The 21,585-nt window shown below is 40.7% G+C and overlaps 1 protein-coding gene across 1 annotated transcript in view; it reads right to left on the bottom strand.

The window, feature by feature from the left end:
* The window catches only part of COL4A2 (collagen type IV alpha 2 chain), a 149,553-nt gene that overhangs the window by 22,541 nt on the left and 105,427 nt on the right, over positions 1 to 21,585 (bottom strand). The window contains exons 14-29 of the mRNA XM_056327320.1: positions 21,063 to 21,107; positions 19,778 to 19,840; positions 19,012 to 19,056; positions 16,606 to 16,659; positions 16,287 to 16,353; positions 14,788 to 14,889; positions 14,248 to 14,403; positions 13,173 to 13,265; positions 12,693 to 12,859; positions 9,837 to 9,909; positions 9,643 to 9,749; positions 8,240 to 8,441; positions 7,427 to 7,486; positions 6,578 to 6,640; positions 2,920 to 3,027; positions 834 to 1,055 (exon numbers count right to left, since the gene is read on the bottom strand). Coding sequence (XP_056183295.1) covers positions 834 to 1,055; positions 2,920 to 3,027; positions 6,578 to 6,640; positions 7,427 to 7,486; positions 8,240 to 8,441; positions 9,643 to 9,749; positions 9,837 to 9,909; positions 12,693 to 12,859; positions 13,173 to 13,265; positions 14,248 to 14,403; positions 14,788 to 14,889; positions 16,287 to 16,353; positions 16,606 to 16,659; positions 19,012 to 19,056; positions 19,778 to 19,840; positions 21,063 to 21,107 — 1,627 coding nt within the window. The remainder of the gene's footprint in view (positions 1 to 833; positions 1,056 to 2,919; positions 3,028 to 6,577; positions 6,641 to 7,426; positions 7,487 to 8,239; positions 8,442 to 9,642; positions 9,750 to 9,836; positions 9,910 to 12,692; positions 12,860 to 13,172; positions 13,266 to 14,247; positions 14,404 to 14,787; positions 14,890 to 16,286; positions 16,354 to 16,605; positions 16,660 to 19,011; positions 19,057 to 19,777; positions 19,841 to 21,062; positions 21,108 to 21,585) is intronic.

The following is a 21,585-nucleotide window of genomic DNA, read 5'->3' as shown; positions in this document are numbered from 1 at the left end:
CAGGGCAAGGGGGTAATCAGCAGTCCTAAATTTAACTCTGTGTTCAAATGCTACTGAAACTCTGTATCAGGGGATGCTTATTTCACATATGCTTTTGAGAGTCCTCCACAGAATTCTGAGTGACAAAGTCAGATTTTGTACATAAACTATGGTTCTCTCTGTTTTCTATAAGGAGTTTAGTGTGTTTTTTTTTTAGCTCTGTGAAATAGTGAAATAAAATGAACACCCTAAAAAGTTATGAATAAGTATATAATGTTATCTTTTTCTTGTTTCTGAGCGCCCAAAGACTGACCAGGTAAAATGGCTTATTAACATTTACTAAACACTATGACCTCTTAGTTAAAATTTACAAATTCTGCATTAGTGCAATGTGCTATCCTGCGAAGTCATGTCTTATCCAAACGTCGCCTGGCATGGGAAACAATCTCCATATTATGCAGTATGTAAGTTAAAAGTCAGGGTAATAACTATATCACCACTCCCCTAACTACAGTGGGGAAAAATTAACAGCACATCTGAACACAACAAAGATGAGCAAAAATCTGGTTCTTTGGTATCCAGTTGTAGCTGATTTGCTGTAATGTAATGTGAAGGAATGCTGGCCTTAAGCAATGGATCTCCAGAAGGTGTTTGGAGGACCCAGGCATACTGGTAACAGCTGAGGTAGATGGGGAAGGGCTGGGAGATCATCAGGCACTGGGACTTGATGCTGGGGTCATCAGTACTTCCAACGCATCCTAACACTGTCTCTTACTACTCTCACATCTCCAAAATTTGGCTTAATTTATATCACACTCTTACTCAAACATTTCTTTATTTGAAATAGCTGTTACCTCTAGCTCCCGGTACTCCTTGATCTCCCGGCACGCCTTTCAACCCTGGGAAGCCAGGGAGCCCGACATCCCCTCGGGAACCTGCTGCTGCTCCTAAAACGTCACCAGGCAGGCCCTTCAGTCCTGCCGCTCCCGGAGCACCGGATTTTCCCGTAAGGCCTGGGTGTCCCTGCAGTCCAGGTAGACCGTTCGGGCCCCTGTCTCCCCTGGGCCCAGTAAAACCTATAAATAAAACAGGGACTAGGTATTACAGGGTTCACTACAAATATTGGGAGTTCAAATCCTAGATACACCATCATAATGCCTTTTATATTACTGTAATTTTCCTTAGTTCTTAGCGGAAACCTATAGAATTGAACAAAGTGTTACATGCATGTTTTTAAACCATGTAGCATTTATAAGAACATTTGACCAAATGTGGAAATTGGCAGAACTTACAGATGACCCCTCAGGATCCCTAGTCCTGGGTGATAAAAGATCCACAGCTCCAAGCACAGTTACTTCTGTGCACCTATTTTGACATGGCTATCGCAGCATTTTCTAGATGTCATATTCTGTAAAAAATCAGTTCCTGTACACAAAAACCTGCTTTGATACACAGCAGGGGTAACACATTTCAAGGGGTGAAACTTGAAAAAAAATAGAAATTGCATAACTGGCAAGACCTGGGGGAGTTGCCCAGATGGGTCATTGCTGTTGCTGTTCCCCACACATCTCAAGGGACCAATGCCAATCGCTTCAGACTCTTGATGAAGGAGTGCCATCATCCCTGTCCTCTACCCTGTAGGTGAATGACTGGGAGGGCACAAGCCCCATTACCACAAATGACAGAGGAAAAGCTTCTTGTGGACTGGGAAACTGGACCTGCACTGGAAGTTAAGTCCAAGCACTGGTGAAAGATAGCATGGAAGACTGCAGAAAATTGCTCTGAGTGCCAACCACGCTGTGGCCTGGGAGCCTCAATTTAGCATTTAGAGCACTCTTCAGAGCTTAGCAGGGAAAACAGAGGTTCATGGTCCTGCCCTACGCTGCACAGAGCATGTTTTATGATGCATCCCTTGCCTGTTGAACAGAAGATGCATCAACTCTTCTTTTGCTTTCTCTTTTGCCACTACAGATGCTGTAGATGAGCCTGAAGAATACTTTCAGGTCATGTGCTGCCTTAGGGAAAAGCAGCAACTGGGCACTGGTTTCAGGAAACTCTGCAGCACTTCTTTGGAATCTGAGGATTTAGGGCTTTGAAAACAGATAGATGGAGAGAATTTCTAGAGAGCTCCTAAATTAAGTTGCATCAATAGCTCCTGAAATGTGCTACAGAAAAACCTGGTGCCCATTTCTCTGACCTGATTAACCTGATCAACCACAGGGAAGTGATAGCTTCTGCAGTAACTCTTGCTGGACTGACTGATGATCCATGAACATACTCACTGGAGCTTACATGAGTATGCAGTGCCATTATTTGAGGCTCATCTGACTTACTATCTATGAACAGATCAACTGTACATGCAATTAATTCATGTGTCTTGGACATCCTGGAACCTCTGGAGAGATACAGAAGCCCTGGGGTTTAATCTGTACCTGTTACAGACTAGCCTAAAATATGACAGGTACTGAACACTTGCAAACACTGTTGCCACCTACAGCCAAGGCGAGTAGCTAGTACTCTGCCTCTGATACATCCAGTATAATTTATGCTAATGCTGGAATGAGTTAAATAGAAATACTAATACTAGTATTTTTTCCTTTCTGCATCATAATTCTAAGTATATTCCATCTGGAATCTGAAATATCTTGTTATTGAATTTCTTTATTTCTATGTGAATGTCATGAATTTTTACTGTCACACAGTTTTGCACTATAAAGAAGATTTTAAAAGGTTGGAGTCTATGTTACTTTTCGTAATTACAGAAGTTGCAGGAAATCCTTTTAATTTGAAAAATAGCGGTTTTGTATAATAACTTAATGTTTGAATGTGGAAGGGAAGATAAGTGAAAAATGTATCTGGAAGCAAGTTTTTCTGTTTCAGTGACTATAGTAAAGAGGCCAAAAGTATATAAAGAATGACTAATTAATTATGTCAATATACCTGGAGGACCTGGGTATCCTTCCCGACCTGGATCACCTCGTGTACCATTTGGCCCTGGGTAGCCCTTTGGACCTGGATCACCTGGGAATCCTCTCACACCTTTTGCACCTAAATTACATAAAAGAAAGTAAATAAGTGTGATCTGAACAAACAAAACAGAAATGTGCATATAATGTAAGAAAAGGTAGTGGTAAATAACATCATGTGTTTTTGGATGCAGAGATGAAAATTTTGTTTAAATTAAACGGGACGACACTGTAGCTCTTTAGCAGTACTCAAGAACAGCATCAAGACATGGACCAAAATCTAGGCTAAGTGCTCTTACAAACACAGATTAATGTGACTTAAAGACTAATGATATGGAGACTACTAGGGTGAAAATAATCTCACAGACTTTTGGAGACTTTATTTTGTAAATTAAGGCTTTTAGCTTAAGGTCAAAAGCCAATGTCAAAGAAGAATGCTCAGCAGAAACAGGCATGAGATGCTGTAGCAAGAGCCAATTTTTCTCTTTCCTGCTCTACTGATCACAGAACAAAAAGAGACTGGTTTAGATAAACATGAAATAGAAATGTAAGGCTAAAGGTTAGATCTAATCATCCTAGAAACTGAATACAAATTAACCAGCCTACTTACTATATTTGTAACAGTACAGGCCTATAGCTTTGGTAGGAAAAGAAGGGCTGTGCCCTGGAAAAGTGTTCCTCTGGCACTGAATTCATGTTCATATCAAGTTATATCCTGACAAGTAAAATAAGACTTCACTTCCTTGTGATTTGACATTTGGGTAAGGGCAAATATTACTGTTTCTTAACATCTCAAAACCTGCAAGCATTTTGTAGGATTCTTTTGTTAAGTTTATGAAATCATATTATTTTTATGTTATATTATTATTTTATATTATTATTTTATGTTTTTTCCATACAATAGTTTTATTACATGAGTCTCCCTAATTCATTATCTTCCAAGATCAAGATATTTTGGTAAAGTTCTTTGAAAATAATTCCTGTGGAATGCTTTGTTTCCCTACCTCTCCCGCTCCTCAAACTCCTTAAGTTTCCAGCTAAGGCCTGAAAGTCAACGACATGCTTTAACATTTTAAATGTTGTTGCTTATCGTCACCATGAACTGCAACTCTTTTATTTATGACACTGAAAGCAATTTTCTCTCTACTTCTAACTATGACAAACCAAGGAAAATACCACTTGAATGTTGAGACTTCCTTATACTTTAGTTTTCTGAATTCCCATTATTTAACCATGATTTTTTGCAGTTTTAGCTGTTGTCTGTGAAGGGGAGAAGGAAACCTTTTAAAAGATCACAAATAAGGTGCATATAAATGGCCAATGCAGTGTGAATAGCATCTTCCCGGTGCCATACAAAACTATTGTTCTCTCCCTTATATGAACAATAACTTATCAGAAAGCAATTAAAAAGAAAAATCCTTTCTTTCAGGTCTCAGTGAAAGATTCTAACGTACCTCTTACCCAAATAGCATCTTGGTTTTCTTTCCCATCTGTAATAACTGACTTTTCATTCATTCTGTTCAGTATTGCACTCATTAAAAAGCCATGTTAGAGAAAGAAGGTGGCAGATAGAGAACGCAACCACTGCTTACCACCATTAGCTCGTGTTAACATGTTGTGCCAAACAGTAGTAAGAAAAAGGTTTTATTTTAGATCAGTGTTTAGTTTGCAATTGCTTTAGCTGTTTTTGAAACAGAAAACAACTTAAACATTTCATTCAACAGTGATCACATAGGTCTTGAGACTACTGAATAACCAGGATGTAACTTAGGGTGGGCTGTGTATGTTGCCAGGAATTTCAAAAGAAGTCAAGGACATAAGGGTGTGAGACTACAAAGATTACTTCTTAGTTGATACACTGGGTGCCATCAGCACCCAGGACACTGAGAGACTTGGTTGTCTATAGCAGAGCTCCATCCTGGCTGAAAAGGAGGAGGGAAATCTTGTGGACAAACCCACATCACTCTAAGCAGACAATGAAAATAGTGTAAAGGAGGTGTTGGTGCTTTTGTGCGAATGTGGAGAATGTGGGTAGGAATGATGCTCCAGGAAGCTAGACTGACACAGCTATAGCAACAAGAACCTGCAAAAAGTTGCAAAATGTGCCCTGTTCCTCCTGGGTTTCCAGCTCCAGAACTGCCTCAGGCTGAAAGTTGGCTATGAACAGAATTCTGCACTGGACTCAGCAAGGGGCCTTTTCCAGTTTTTGGAGGGAAGGGATGCAAAAAAAAAAATAAAATCTTAAATTTACTAAAACATATGAGCTGACAAAGAAAGATTTGTGAAAGAGTTAACCAAGGGCACAAAATACAAAACACACAAAACCAGCATCACTTGTGTTACAGCAGTCTTACAGCTAGGAGTTAAATCTGACTGTATTTGCTGAAAGAAAAACCTTCCAGCTCATGTGAATGAAAGAATAAACAAATTGTCTTACTCAGAAAAAAATTACAAAAATGGCAAAGAAAACAACCTTTCAGAAGCATTCATAACAACAAACTAAGCCATTAGGACTAAGGAAACACAGGTCAGAGATACACATCATCTTTCAACAGAGTGAAAATGTTCCCTTTTAAGATCCATTAGTCTCTGATAAATCAGTCCATCAATTCATGCGTGCCATAATAAACCTTGCGCTGGAAACCCCCCCGCCCAAGCTTGACCTTAAAATTTATAGCCCAGATTTCTGACCTTGGCTAAAGTATGGGGGGCATAGGAATGGGTGCATCAAGAATTTTACATTTCCCCAGAGTTTGAAGGACCCAGTCATGGTTTTCATCAGTACTTTTACCAGCTGGTGATGAGAAGAATTTCTGAAAAACAGCTTTATTGCTTAGGCTGGGAGAACACAAACTTATGGGAACTACCAGCGCTGGTCAGAGGATCCCTTTTCAAGGCCAATCATTACGACCACTCAGTACACCTGGTCCACATTTCTCTCAATTCCATCTCACACAGTCCTTCAGACTGTGTCCCCACCTCCTTTTCCTCTTCCTTTTGGAAAGAGGTGGGGAAACTTCAGTGCTGTGAAGGCCCAGGATCACCAGTTGGTCCCTATGGGCTATGGTGGACCAGCTTTGCAAGGAAAAGCATGCGTGGCTACAGACAGCACAACTGCATTGCATCAGACAACCTGGCCCTTTACAGCGAGCTGTCTTAAAAGCCTTTAGGCTTGCATGTACTGAAGGCACTCTGTATATCACATGAGGAGAAACAGTAGGAAGGATCTTCCACAGTCCTCCATTGCAACCTTTTATCACCCTGCTCTCAAGAGGACAGGATTTTTCCTTGTGAAGTGTCCAGTCAGCTCTGAGAGACCTCAGTATACTCTCTAGCAATAAACTCTCTCTGTAACTCTTACTTACCTGCATGTGGAGAATAGCAAATGAGCTGTGCTTTCTGCCTCCTGTTTTATGGCTGACCCTTATTAGCAAAGGCAGAATTAGCTCAGGAACAGCGCAGCCACCTGGGATGCATGCTGCTTAGATCTCTCTGCTGGCTTCAAGCTACCTCTGCCTTCCACTGTAATTTCTAAAACTTGCTGCCTGCTAAGGCTCAACTTTAATAGATCTGGCAAGATCTCCCTCAAAATGTCGTGTGTGTGTGAAACAAAGGTGAAGGCAAAACGTTACCTGTGGCTCCTGGCAGTCCTGGCTTGCCTTGGGATCCCTTTGGTGGCCTCACACAGCCCGCACCTGCAAATGAAGAGGGTTAATAGCACTGTATGTGCTCAAATGCTGCCTCTCATCAGCTCTGCACCTGCAGTTGAGATCACATCATTAAAGTAGGTGAATGAAATTAACAGGCAAAACCTTAATTTAAAAAAGGTTTTATTTTTCACTAGAAAAAAATTATTGGTTGTGGGTAGTAGCATTTTCAGGGGAGCACTCACACTGAGCTGCATCCCAACAGCTGCTCTTCTGCCTGTTTTGCCGAGGCTATGGTGGCTGCTCCAGCTAGACTGGCATAGGAAGGGTAGTCCAACCTCATGGATGAATGTATTTTTCAGAGTGAGAGAGACACTTAGTTTCCCTGTGGGCAATTTATACCCCTGAAGCAATAAAGTAAATTTTTGGTAGAAATGAAAGGGTTTTTTCTTTATGGGTCAAATTGCACTGAAAATCTTCACTCAAAGATTTTCTTTAAAAAAAGTTGCTTACATTTTCTTGGGCACCTAATTTCTGGGACCATCATTAAAATTGCATGGTAATCATTATTTTGTCACAATAAATACTCAGGAGCAATGAAATAAAGACTTTCTGAATTGCAAGAATAAAACTACAATAATTTCAGAATATGTACAATTTGATTAAATTACTTTAGAGCTACATACAGTATACGCATGGTTATTTGTGACCTGAAGTTCAAATAGTTTACAATCAAGAGCATCCAAAGCAGTCATCAGAAAGTAAGCATCAAGCCATAAGAGCAGCATAAGACTAAATATTAAAATATATTCAAGCCATTTGTATGTACAGTACCTGACCATATTGGCTCAGTTGCATCTCCTCTAGAAAAGTCTTCAGTGACCTGCCCACAATCTTATGAGCCAAGAAGGAAAAGATAGTTATTATTTAAAAGAGAGAAATCGTAAAACACTCTCAATTCTAACTAAAATGTCTATTACCACATCCGATAAAGTACTCTCATATGTATTATGCATACATGCAACACAAACTATTTCCTATAACATACTGGAACTCTCTATCCATATATTAATTAGATCCAGGCTTGAAACCTAACCCAGTCAGAATTAGGAGGCTCTGTGTCCCAGGCACTGTGCAGGGTTGGCAGGTGCCTGCTCTGGCTTGAATATTCTGCCAGGCATCCTGAAGTTGTGCAATAGAACTTTGAGCCTGAGCTCTTGTGAATGTAGCTCTGGCATTCTTATGCTGGAAGGGACTTGGAAAGCTGCAGAGACGCTATGAAGAGATCTGAAAGATGGGTACATGATTTTCTCTGGTCATTTAAAAGATTATGTTGGATGGGAAAGACCAGAGAAAACCACCTGTGAGTACTCCAACAGCAGGATGTCGCTCCATTGCTTCTGACTGCTTAAAACCTGAAAGATGTTACTTGCTGGCACTAAGACATTCATTCATGCTATTTCAATACCTGACATCAAACTGCTGGGACCTCGGAAGTATTTCCTTCTTTAAGATTTCTGTACAACTAATATTTTCACCCCAATAACCTCCCTTTTCAACAGCGTGCTGCACAGATGCTGCACACAATTCAGTAATGATCTCCCATGGCTTTGCTGTAAGACAGAGTCACTGTTAGAAGTGCCTTACCTAGTTGGCCAGGCTCTCCTGGCAGACCGGGCAGACCTGGAGGTCCTGGGTTTCCATCTTGTCCATGGTCACCTGGAGGACCCCGGTACCCTTTTGGGCCAGGAAATCCTTCACCTGGCAGGCCTGCTTCTCCTGGAAAGCCCTTTGGGCCTAATTCACCTGGATAACCAGGATCACCAGGGAAACCTCTGATACTGTCACCCTGTGGGAAGTGAACACAGGTGGTCACTCCTGACTTTGTTGACGAAACAAACATAACTCAAACAGTTGAACTACTCTCATGAATGACATCTTAGAGGCAGTAATTTCTCAGGTGTTGCATCCCAGCTCTTTAAATCAATATTGCAAATAAAATATTTTTTTTGAAATAATCATCTGACATTCATTTAGACCCTATGGAAGAAAAGGCACAAGAGAAGCACTCTTAGAGGGAGCACTCCCCTAAGAATGCGGACCCATGAATGGCACTTGGGCAATATGAATCACTGCTGTAGAGAGGCTTACTGCCCTTTCTGAAAAGCTGCAAGTGCATTTTGGGGAAACCATATGCATCACTAGAAATGTTCTGTGTGTCATTTACTTCTGAGACCTTGAGAAAAGCTAACATAAAATTGTGCCGTGCCCAAGTGGGCAGATTTTTTCTGTGTCTGTTTCTCTAGTGATATTTCCACACTATTGAATCAATATCTTACAAACCTCACTAGAAAATGTTTCCATTGTTTCCAGCCTCAGACGTATCAGAAAGTACCATCTTTACTGGTATGAAAAAGCAGTGTGGTCCAGATTGGGTAATATGGCTCCAGCCCATTTTCAAATATCATGTAAGAGCACCCCAGGGTCCAAAACACCATTTATGATGGGTGAGATGAATTCCTCTTGCAAGGTATTTAATTTTTTCTTTTGCCTACCGAAGGAACTTAGAAAATGAACTGAGACTACATGTCTCACTACTAGATGGCTACAGTTAGTGAGGTGCTATCAAGCATATATATGATGACACAACCTACATTTTGGGGGTGTAAAATTGTGGTAAATTTTGCTTTTCTTTAACTCAGTCATAACAAAGTTGTTGATGTTCTGTCACACAGGATCTCTCTTAGACAATGCTAGAAGGAGTCACTAATAAACCAATAATTATCACAAACTAACCAGTAATACAAGCTGGCCTAAATGGGTTATACACTACTACTCAGTTGTTTAAATAAAATGGAAATAAAAGTGAAAGATGTTATAAAAACCCTGAGAGCAAGCCTGATGTTTAATGCATCAATAACCAGCAAAGCCAGTCTAGTTGTGCATCGTTATCTGTGAGAGAAGGATAGCCTGGTGATCATAACAACTCAGAACTAAATGCATTAGCAATTGAGTGTGGTGGAAACGATCTAACTGCATTTGCTACCTACCGGAAGGCCAGGCTGTCCTGGTAAACCATCTAATCCATCTCTACCTGGGAAACCATCTTCACCTCTGATACCGGGCAGCCCAGGATCTCCTCGGATTCCTTTGGTGCCTAAAGAAGACCCTTCATTGTGAGGCCAATCTCTCATGAAAGGTATAAACAACAGCAAAATACAAGTGATATGAATTTTTACTTTACCTTTTGTAGTTATGTATAAAGAATCTCCCTTTTCTCCTTTTGGTCCAGGAAATCCATGTTGACCCGGAAATCCCTGGTTTTACATACATTGAAAAGAAAAAAAGAAACAGAACCACTTAAAAAATAAGTATCAAGATTGCATTTCCACTGCCCTGCCTAAAAAAATAAGTCTCCTTAAGTTTTACTGCTTCCCCGTTATTTTCTGTGAATGATTTCCTCTTCAGTAATCCTGTTCTTGTGCCTGAATCTTTATTAATATGCTTTAATAGACAAGGTCTATGTTACCAAGGCATGGCAGGGGAGCTTCTGCATGAGGATGGCATTGGGAGAGCTGTGGCTTTCCATGAGCTAGAGTCCTGCAGATGACCGCAGCTGCAGAACTGCATTGGAGAAAACATGGTTAATTACTCAATGTTAGCCACTGAAGAAAATGCTGTAAGCAACTCTTCGGCACCACGGAAACAAAAATCAGTGTTACATTGACCTGCAGCCCCTCCTGCCCAGCACTATGTAAGAGGACAGCCTCATAGCTGGTGGTGGATTGTGGTTCACAACACTGTTGTGAGGCTGAAAAGTAGCACTGTCTTCATTTACCAGAGACAAGAACTTGGGCAGAGTGATTCAGTGACCTACCCCACATCACAGACCTATGGGAAAGGTTTTGGTTAGAAGGGAGAGCTGGAGGTCCTTGGTGCAACCCAGAACTTGGAGCTAGAGCAGGCTGCTCAGGGCCTTGCCCAGGCAAGCTTTGAAAATCTCCAAGGACGGAGATTTCCTCTCTTGCAAAGGCAAATGGTGATGAAGCTAAAGACCAGTCCCTGGCATTCCTGATGCCTTGGCATAATGCAGAATCCTCCTGAACAGCCCACCTGAAAAGTGGTACTGCTGGCTTCTGCCCAAGAGCCTTTCAATCATGGGACCAAACCCATGGTAGGTGCCAAGGCCCAGAGGTTACAGACTCATTTAACGTTGACTGTTCTACACCAGTTAGCTTTAGTTCTGAACTACATTCATGCTCACTAAAATACAAGCCACACGTTAGGTTTTCCCTAGCCTCCTCTTAATGAATTCCAGGGCAGACACTGAATTAAAGGGATGTACCTGATGCATTTATTTTTTATTTAAAACACTCCTGTGCCATACAGTATTTAAAAGGCTGTCTTTTGCATCACTGCCTTTTACTGACATTCTCCAAGATTTTCTTGGGTGAAAAAGCACGTGTGGAAACTGTATGTCAGCTACAGGTCATCTCTACAATACAGGTTTGCAGTTCTGTAAGTCTACGGTGGGAGATGAGATTTGAGTATAAGGATCCTGCTTTACCCGGGCCATATTTGCAGACTGCTTTTTTATGGTCAGTGAAGCCACATCTATACACCACAGTAAAGATGTTTCTTCTGGACATTGCTTTTTACAGGGCAAAAGAAATGTCAGGAACTTAATATCATGTGTACTATTTCACTGACTATATGACTGCAGGAATCTTCAGCAGTAATACTGCATTAATAATATGATGTTCACATTGCTATTTTTTGCTCTTCGAGGCTTAGATGTTGTGTACAATGAAATTTAGCACACAGGTGTTTTCAAAGTGTTTTCCAGCTGTTTCCAATTTCTTTTTCTCCACAGAAAAAAATACCCTTTGCTTTGGATAAAACGTTATTTTCATTAAATTGGTATAGATCTGATCTAGATTAAGTGTATTTATTGTCCATAAGTGTAACTTGTTGAACATGCTCAGAGTTATGGAGTCACTTCTGCCTAAGAAAATGGACCAAGAATATTTAAGTTAAATTATTTTACTCTGAATTTGTTGCAGACCAAAAGCTGAGATAAAGTCAGGGCTTTGCCGCTGAGTAATATTTTGCACTGCTATGCTATGTCTATACTACATCTATACTACTGTCTGTTCTGTAGTAACTTAAATTCTGGGATGAAGATACTGAAATTCTTCATTTCAAAGGCAAAAAGCCTTGCAGAACTCGCAAATTTTTAACCAGTTTCAACACTGAACTTTTTGAAAATATTTCTGTCAAATTTTATGACTTCTGGAAAGTATAAATTCTCATACAAGTATTTTGAATTTTCAGAAAAAAGTACTTTTTCTGCTTTTTTTGACAGCCACAATCAAGTCAAAGTTTATTTTATTTTAACCCTAAAAAATCCCAAACTTAGGCTAGTTGTGAGTGTTTGTATTTTTAATGTTCAGAACGGCCTAAAGCACTAACTGAAACATTATGTTTGCTCTGACATCTTTGCAAAAACAAAATCAGTTTTGGGCAAGCTTTACAAAGATTTTATTCTAAAATCTTGAGAGATGTGAATTCCTGAAGTCAGTTCTGACTGCGAGGAGCCGTGATGCAGCTGGCATACTATATAGCACAGCACCTTTAAAAGTAAATAACAAGCAAGCAATTATAAACACAGCCCTTTTCTGTGGGTTATTGAATGGTGGGTTTTAGGAAGACTTAATGTATTGTAAGCAAGAACCTTACACTGCATCATTTTGACATATTAGCAACAACCTTAAGTTACTACCAGAATTGTTACCCTTCTAGATGGTCAGATCATACTTAGTAGTACAGCTGGATGAAAGGGTTCTGCTGAAACAGCTTTACTTAAATGGAAAGATTGTGGAAATCTTTTGCCTTCCCAAAACATCCTATTTTCACCTCCATACTAGCAATTTTTGGCTTTCTGAATTTTGTAGATAGCAATCTGAAAGCTGTTGAAGTGGCACACAAAAACCTAAATAATAAATTTCACTGTTTTTCCATGGAGCTTTTCCATAGCTTGGATTTTTTTTTTTTTCTAGTAGGAATATAAAACTATGCAATAAAGAAACATGTATCTCACTTTTGCTCCAGGGTAGCCAGGAATACCATGTGGTCCTTGATCACCAGGTTCTCCTTTCCTCCCAGGCTGGCCAGGGGTTCCTGGAAAGCCAGGAGGGCCAGGGGGACCAGTAGACCCCCTTCTCATTTCATCACCCACAAGGCATGTACTGCAGTCCCCTTCTTCACCTAAGGAAAGGATTGGCAAGAGAAGAAAGAGTGCTCTGTCACAACAAATAGATGTTCAGCTCTATTAATTTTATATATAGACTTGAGAATACTTGAGTAGTTTCTCAAATACTTGAGAAAAGTACTTCTTTTCTTTTCTTTTTTTTTATTTTTTTTTTTCTTACAAGAAACTAACACAGTGTTTCCGTGTTGTGTTAGCCCCGGATCAAATTCATCAGTCCCCAGGCATGCCATAAACTCAGACTGAATACGACAGGAGCTTTACACAATGCGTAACAGCAGGTCATCTACTGACTTATCTGTTATGACCTACCTTTAGGTCCTTTTTGCCCTCTTGGCCCAGGGAAGCCTTGCATGCCAAATCTACCTGGCTGCCCCTCCTGTCCTTTTAATCCAAAGAGAGAACCTAGAAGTTTAATTGAATAAAAATATACATTAACCTACTGTAGATTTACTCTTTTTCTCTTTCCTCCCTGTTCCTTTGAGCTGCACTGCATCTGCCCTTTTCTGTTTCAGCTAATGTCATTTACTGCCTAACCCAGCCTACTATCTACCCCCAGCTCTCTTCCTCGCTCCCAGCTTCCCACACCTGTTCTCAGTTGCTCCCATCTGCTGTAGCAGATGATCCTTGCCATACTTTGCTCTCTCTCACCCTGAATTCCTTTGCAGTAGCACAGACCGCTTGCTCTGGATCACCTTCTGCACATCCTTCTGTCCACTCCTGCTCTTGCACTGCAGTGTGGCACTTTTCGCAGAGGCACGGCACAATCTCAGTCAGAAGTGGCCTCTGGAGGCCACCTGGTCCAATCCTCTGCTTAAACCAGGGTCAGCCTCAAAGTTACAGCAAGTTGCTCAGGGTCTTGTCCAGCTGAGTATCTCCAAAGATGGAGAGTCTACAACCTTTCTGGGCAAACTGTTCCCCTCACAGTGAAAAAGGTTTTCCTAATATCTAAGCAGAACTTCTCTGTTGCAGCTTGTGATCATTGCTTCTTGCCCTGTTGCTGTGCTCCTCAGCGAGGCATCTGATTCCGTTTTCCCTATAACCTCGCAAGAGGCAGGGAAAGATAGCAGTCAAATTCCCCTTAGCTTTCTCTTCTACAGACTAAGGAAGAAATCCAGCTCTCTCAAGACACTCCTTGACACTCATATCCTCCCGCAGCCTGAAACAGACCTCCTTTGCTTTCAAATGTTGCCAGGAATGTCTAAAACTCATGTAAACCTCTCCTTCATTGACAAATATACAACACTTCTCCCCTGTGTGTCCTCCCCACTACTCATTTAGTTTCATTCCCACAATCTACTTTCACACTTTGCCTTGCCAACAGCTATCTTTCAACACAAGCAGAGATGTTCCTGTGAATGCTCATCATCTCTCTTCATGCACTTACCAGGGGATCCAGTAGGACCAGGTGGACCACGGAGTCCTGGTGCACCGTGCTTACCCGGAAACCCAGGGGGACCTGCCTGGTAAGCTGGAGATCCTAATTCACCTTTTTCACCCTTTGGTCCCATTTCTCCAGGTAAGCCTGGCTTATCCCCATCCGCTGAAACAGAACCAGGGAAGAAGTTCAGAACAGTTTCTTAACAATGCTGCTCAAAGAGCTGTAAAGTAGCAGAAGGGAAAGGTCATAAAACTGCATCCAGCATGCAAGGAAAAATGGAGATATTTAGCACTTTTCACTTGAGCAAAATCACTGTCAGTTATGAAGCAAGGCTCTGTCATCATCTCTATTTCTGTTGTTTTGTCAGAGACCCATCGAGGCTGAAGGAAAATGGCCCCCTCAGTTTTTTTGCCCCTGCAGTTAGTTATTTACCACTCTGCATTGTGTATTCCACAGTCTGCACAGGTATTTCCCCCACCCTGACCCTGTTCAGTTAAAACTTGCTATAAAAATAAACTATTGGAACATGTGTTGCTGGCGTGTTACCATCCGAGAATCCAGGAAGACCAGGCAGCCCACGATCTCCCTCCTCTCCTGGGTCTCCCTGTAGTCCAGAAACACCTGGAAAGCCTGGGTCACCTCTTGCTCCTGAAAGACATCCCCAGTTCCACAAAACACATTAGTGTGATGCTGTTTGTGACTCATAAATGCTGACTTGTGATACACTGCAGATTGCTCAGTTCTTAAAAGTAAGAATTAAGAACTTCAAGGGCTTCAGAATATTAGAATATAGAATTATTTCTTAAAGGTAACATTAGAAATGCAAAAACCTGCTACGTCATGCTGTGTCAGTCTGAATAAAGAAATACATCTGAGATATTTCTGTAAAGCCCAGATTCCTGGGAGCTGAGCACGACCTGTGACAGGAATGGTGTGAAGCCAGCACGCCCAGGAAAAAGGAGAGCATCTCTCAGCTCTTACCAATACGCTGCTAGAGCTACATTACTCTGGGAAGCACAGAAGACCAGGTGTCTGAGGAGAGCCCCTCTTTTTCCTACAAGAAGTTTCCATTATAACAGATGTATATGTAAGCTTTCCTCTGCTCCCCAGTACCTAAAGCATCTGCCTGTGCCCAGCTATTGCCTGCAGAAAGTATCATCCTCTTACCAAAGGTCAATGATACTTAGAGGATATACAGTGTATCCAGCCTCCTGCCTGCTTTCTCCTGCTCCAAAGAGCCTGTCAGGGTATTTGGTGTGATCTGAACAATATATTGGGCCTCTTGACCCCTTTTTCTGGGAGGAAGGCAACCATTCATTGTTAGACTCTGGCTTTCAATAAGACTAGCAAACTCAGTGGTACGAGGACACGGGCTGGGGCAATGGCATGTGATCACCCTTACTGTTTGCTGGCACCTTCCCTGGAATAGTTTTGGCCTTGATGAACTGATATCACCTTCTACGTGTTTCTAGTCTGGCCAGTCAGAGCCACTACAGCTCAGCAGGACAGCTGACAGTAGGTGCTACAAGTCTAGTGAAAGATCACAAAGGAAATCTGCCAATTTAAAACAGGAAAAAAAAATTCCTCTTCTATTCCTCAAGGCTTTTAAGATGTTGGTTTTGGGGTTTTTTTTGGTTGTGGTTTTTTTTTTTTTCCTAAATACTAGCTTATAAGAATGGTGTCTGCTGTGCTGTCATTGCTGCACTTTATCCAGTCTCTGAAATGATGCAAAAGACAGACTCTCCCATTCTTCCTTTCACTGGACAACAAAGTCACACACCTTTTTGCTTGCTTTTTCTCTATGGACACAGGAATGCATGCATGCCTTTTGTATGGCAATTCAGCTTCAGCAGGAGTGACCAAGAAGCCACTTGTCTGCAAAAATGTGATTAGGGCACTCTCTCAGAAGGCAATTATACCTTCTGGAACAGTTTAGCAAACACAGTGGTTTAGGAAGTTGAATTATCAAGAGTTTCATGCTTTTGATCTATGTAGAAGATAGTAAAACACAGTTCAGATAAGCAATCTAAGCGAAGAAGACATACCTTTCCTTGGGATACGGGAAGGAAAATAGGAAACTGGTCCTGGAGGACCAATCTCCCCTGGCTCCCCCTGTTAACAGAAGTTGGAGTATCACATCTAAGCACATTATTCTAGAGAATTTCTTTTAAAATGGAAAGGTATGCCCATGAAACACAAAGAAATAAACTTTCAAAAGCACTTTAAAAAAATCTCAGAGATTTCAGTTTAACAGCCCATGTAACCAGTTCTACAATGACGCCAAACAATTGTTATTACATGACAGGAAAGAAAGCAAAATGACATCTGTTTTATTGCTTCTAGCAAATGAAAGTAAAGCAGTACCTTGCTTCCTCTAGGACCATAACCACCTGGTGGACCATCAAATCCTGGAATACCCTGTAATACACATAAAAATGATTGACTTTTCCTTTATCAGAGAGAGAATAAAATTACTTGGTCTGTAGCAGCTGGCTTCCTCTGATGTTAGTGTGAAAACTATGCAACAGAGCTGAGCAGTTTGTCTACTGGGCGTGTAGTTACTTGGGCAATACCATTCAGTCCCCCTGTGTTTTGATACTCCATCTCTTGGACCAAGTCTAACTCCTGTCAAAGGCCAGAGGGACCTGCTGCAGCGCAGGCTCTGTTGCCCCTGGCGGTGGCACAGATGGAAGGAGCACCTGCACTTTAAACCATTCTGTGGAGGCTGCAGGATGAGGGAGGAGAAAGGGGATCCCCTCCGTGCTAGTTGGCCCTGAGACACGTGGGCCAGGCAGCCAGAACACACCAAGCTGCTGCAAAAAGACTAAATGAGTCTGAATCACTACAAGTGGACATATTTTCACTGGAATGCAAACAGCGAGCAGCAAAACAGCACTGAAGTGCACAGGTCCTTTTTGCTGTTTTCCAGGTTGCTGGAACATGTTTGGCCAAAGAGAGGTTCCCTGGCTGACCAAGAAAAACTCAGGACCAGCCTTGAAGGTGCCTTCATCCAACTCTCCCACCCTTGGGCACGTTGTATCCCAGAGAAAATCTTCCATCCCTACCTCAGCAAATGTTATAACATTTAAGGCGCTGCCCACTTCATTCTTTTAAAAGGTTTGAAATCCAAAGCATGTGGATTAAAAAATGTGCGGTAAAACATAGTACATCCTATCACATGAAAGCATATTTTAGTTGCTGGGAGTGCACAGAGCAAAGTGCAGATTTCAGTGGTACTGATACAGAAAAGATAATGTCTCCTGTGTGCTTTACTCAGCTCTTTTGACAACTTTAGTCTTCTACAGAAAATGTTCATATGTACTCTGGAAAGAGACCAATGTTAAAAACCTAAGCTTTTAGTAGAAAACAGTGGCTAGATCATCAACTGATATCAACTAACACAGTTTCACTGAAACCAGTAGATCTGTATAATTCATACCAGTTAGATTATTCACCAGCTTTTTTAAAATTCAGCATCTCCCGAGTTTCACAGTGGGTACAACTCCTATACGGAACTTGAATGTGAATAACAAGCTCTGTAAGTCACTTATGCCGTTTTGAAGCACTACAAATACCACAGCTCTCAGCAAGATGCCACAAACTGGACGGCACACTCCAGAGACCTTTCCATAATGGCAACGGTCCACCACTACATCAGAAAAGGAGCCTCTTGAGCATCAGGTGTAAAATCCGTTTACACTAGGTGGAGCTAGTGGTCTAAAAGTGAAGCCAGCAGCCCTCATTGCGACCATCTGTGTGCAAGCAGGACTTAACCATCCTTTCTTTCTTTAGAATCAAATCACTCAAAAATCAACAAAAAGGAGGTCATTGGGAACAGTAGATTGAGTAGGCTGTCCCCTCTTATACATATGTTATACAGTGATACTCCATCCAAACTGATGCACCTTCTGGTAAAATTGTTGGCAAGATTCACCCTCAATAAGGGGAAGATGCTGACCATTTCTGACTGCAGTATGGAGTATGACTCAACCTACGTTAAGGTCAACCAGCGGGCTTCCATGGGTTTTGCATCAGCCTCTCCACATATGTATTACTGATAGCATATTCCCTTCCACACTGCCAGGTTTTGTAATTGGACCAAATAGCTGCGCAAATGTGATTTTTCATATTTTGTGTATTTCGTGTCCCATGTGTTTCATGTTATTATTGTTATGCCTGGTTGCAGGACAAATCCTTTAAACAACTAAGGATGAAGAAGTACAGAAAAGTCATGCATCCCACAGCTATTTGAATACCTCATGGAAGTGATTTCTAATGCTGACTGAAGAAGCCTTTTTCTGAGAACAAACAGAAAGTATTTTAAATATTTGGGTGTATTTCCATGGGGACAGAGATCTAACTGGTATATTTATCAGTTTCCTTCTCTTCTTCTTCTTTTGTGATATTCAAGATAACCATACATCTCAATCACATCTGTAGATAGCTATTAAAAAAAATAAGTTTCTGCATTTTGGAAGAAAATTTCAGAAATCACGATTGCAGTAACGGGAACAATGAAAATGACACCTCCCTGTAGTGCTCTTAAACAATGCTCATGGTTTAAGCAAAACAGAATTTAATTATAGGGCTAATTTTTTCTCACGGATGAGAAAAATAACTGACCCCAAATTACAATGACAGATGAATCCAGATAATATTTGTTAGACTACAGCTGATGTAATTATGGGCAGAATTTGTCCTCTACAGTTTACTTTTCAGACAGATTGTCTACATATGTGTTAGAAGAAACAGTCTTTATGAAATACTCACTCTTTCGCCACTAAGTCCTGGAAAACCATTGATGCCAGGCAATCCCTATGAAGGCAGAATACAATTAGCAAAATAAAGTTACATCCTAACATCCTCATGGTTAAAAACCATTTTCTCTCTCAGATACTCTAATCTGACAGTTCAAAACTCATAACACTAAGAGTCAGAGTTCAGATACTTTTTCAATGAGATTCATGTATGGTGCAAACAGAAGGTCTGAAATCAAATCTGGTATTTGATTTTTGTCTCTTAATCAATACATTGTGAATTGACTATGGAGATTCTAAAGATGGATGAGATTTTTTAAAAATGTATGCTGAATACTGTTCTCACTCTGTTTAAACGCTTTAGAAACACTGCCCCTTCCCCCCCCCCCAAAGCATCCATAGATGCTACAAGGTAGCACTATTTAAATTATCTTTTCCTCTGGTGTCACAAGTAACTAGAGCCAAACTCAAGTTTCTTAACCATGGTCTGAAGAGAGCTAAGATGAAAACAGTGAAATATAGTCTGCGCTGAGGACCAGAACAGTAGCTGTGGTTAGTGAGCACAGCTTTAGGTAAGAGATGCACAAGGCTTCCCAATGATGATATAGGCATAATTTTCACTTTCTTGTATCAGGCAGTTCAGAGCTGGCCACAACCTGGTAGGATGAAGAACAATAATTTCTATAGTTTATTAATCTGTGTTTTCTTCCTGAAGGCAAAGTCTCAGCTTGGAATTGCACAATCAGCTGGGTGAAATTTAATTTTAATGAAAGACTCACCCTTTGCCCTGGGAAGCCCATTACCCCTTCTTCACCTTTTTCAGGAGCATAGAGAAGTACACCCTAGGAAACATTTCAAGTCAGTTCAACATATTTCTTCATTATGCGCAAAAAATATTGTAACACTGTTTTATGGAAGCTAAACAGGAAGAAAACATCATTGTAACACATGGCAGATCTAATAATAGCTGCATGTGAAAGAACTGTTGTCCTTAATTTTAAGTGTAACATGCTTGCTTCATTACAATAGCAGAAGCAGGCCATTAGGGAGAGGACAGGGTTTCCCTCCTATCATCTCCTCCTGCTTTATTTCTTCTGTGGCTGCAACTCTGAAGAACAGTCAAAGCAATTGTTCAGCTATACAACCAATTCAGCAACTCAGCTTACACCCAAACCGTAGCTTCAGAGAGCTACTTGGCAAACACAGGCATGCTGCTATCCATCCTACTATCAAAAAAACCCCACAAACAACCCCAAAAAACAACCCGGGAGAAACACATATCCCCTTTTGCTATCTCAGCATAAAATCTCTGGTTTTCCGCATGTAGACAACAAAATTTTACATGTGTAAAATCTGACCAACAGCTGAAGAACTGGTTAGCAACTTCACACAGAGGGTTATTAGGGCTCGCACTGTGACCTTCTCCCATAACCTTGTGGAGAAGCTGACCAGACCATCTGAGAAAATAAAGCTCTGCAAAATGCTCAGTGAGGCATCTCTAATTGGTAAAGACTGTATTTTAAACCACTCTGGGAAGTAAAAAGGAACCACTCAATAGCAAAGCTATTTAGACTAGAGGTTGCCTGCGAGTTAACTAAACTACATTCAGTCAAGCCTGGTTGACAGCTCTAAATGATACAGCAACACATGGGATTACTGTCTACTTACTCAACACATTTAATGACCAATGAGACCAAAGGTCTGCATGTGCTAGACAGTAGGCTGAAAAGAATTGAGAAATTTTCCATATATACTTATTCAATGAAATTTAGTGGATTTTTTTAAACATAGATCAGCAGCCCAGCAGCAGTAAAAAGATTTATTAATAGTTAAAGCTAAAATTAAAACATGTGTGAGGGAAAATCTTATTTTGGTAAATCAGTAAGAGAATGATTGATTGCACTGTGGAGTTATTACATGTCATGTTGTTCAGTTTTTCTAAAGCATCAAACTGCTGTCTCTGATTACGTTGCTCCTTATCTATATTGCATCATTTCAATGACGAATGTACCAGTATTAACTCCAGTATTATTATTTGTCTTTGTTCTTCTCCACTTGACTTACTGGAATTCCAGCTTCCCCTTTTTGTCCAGGTTCTCCTCTTTCACCCTATCAATAAAGTATTCAGATATGTTAGGCATACCCATTTACATTTCAATAATTTTTGTACAAAAAAAAATAACAAATGTTTATCAAGAGAAAAAACACTACTCTTGTGCTGTTCTTTGTTCATACACTTGTCAAATGAAACACATGTTTTCATAAAAAGGTTTTAAAGGTCCTTTTTTAAAAAATATTTGATATTTTTTTCTGAAAAGGTTTCTAGGAATGTAAACAGTTCAGGTTGTTTCTAGGCTTCTTCATGAGATGTCCGGGTGGTGAGTGTCTGAGTAATGACCACAAACAAATGCGCATTCTCCCCATGTAAGTAGCTCACATGTGGACATCTCTGCTCAGTCACGGAAATCCCAACATGCATGTTACTTAATGCAGACTGCAGACTGTCAAAGGCATTTGTAGATCTTTCAGTATCATACTAATTTACTTATTTTAATGCAGAAATTACATGAGCCACATGAACTTTCTA

This window comes from Falco biarmicus, chromosome 2, assembly GCF_023638135.1.
Source record: "Falco biarmicus isolate bFalBia1 chromosome 2, bFalBia1.pri, whole genome shotgun sequence".
In the NCBI taxonomy this organism is placed as follows: Eukaryota; Metazoa; Chordata; class Aves; order Falconiformes; family Falconidae; genus Falco; species Falco biarmicus.
Note: the sequence above shows the minus strand (reverse complement) of the source record. Positions and strands in the feature narration are given on the sequence as shown.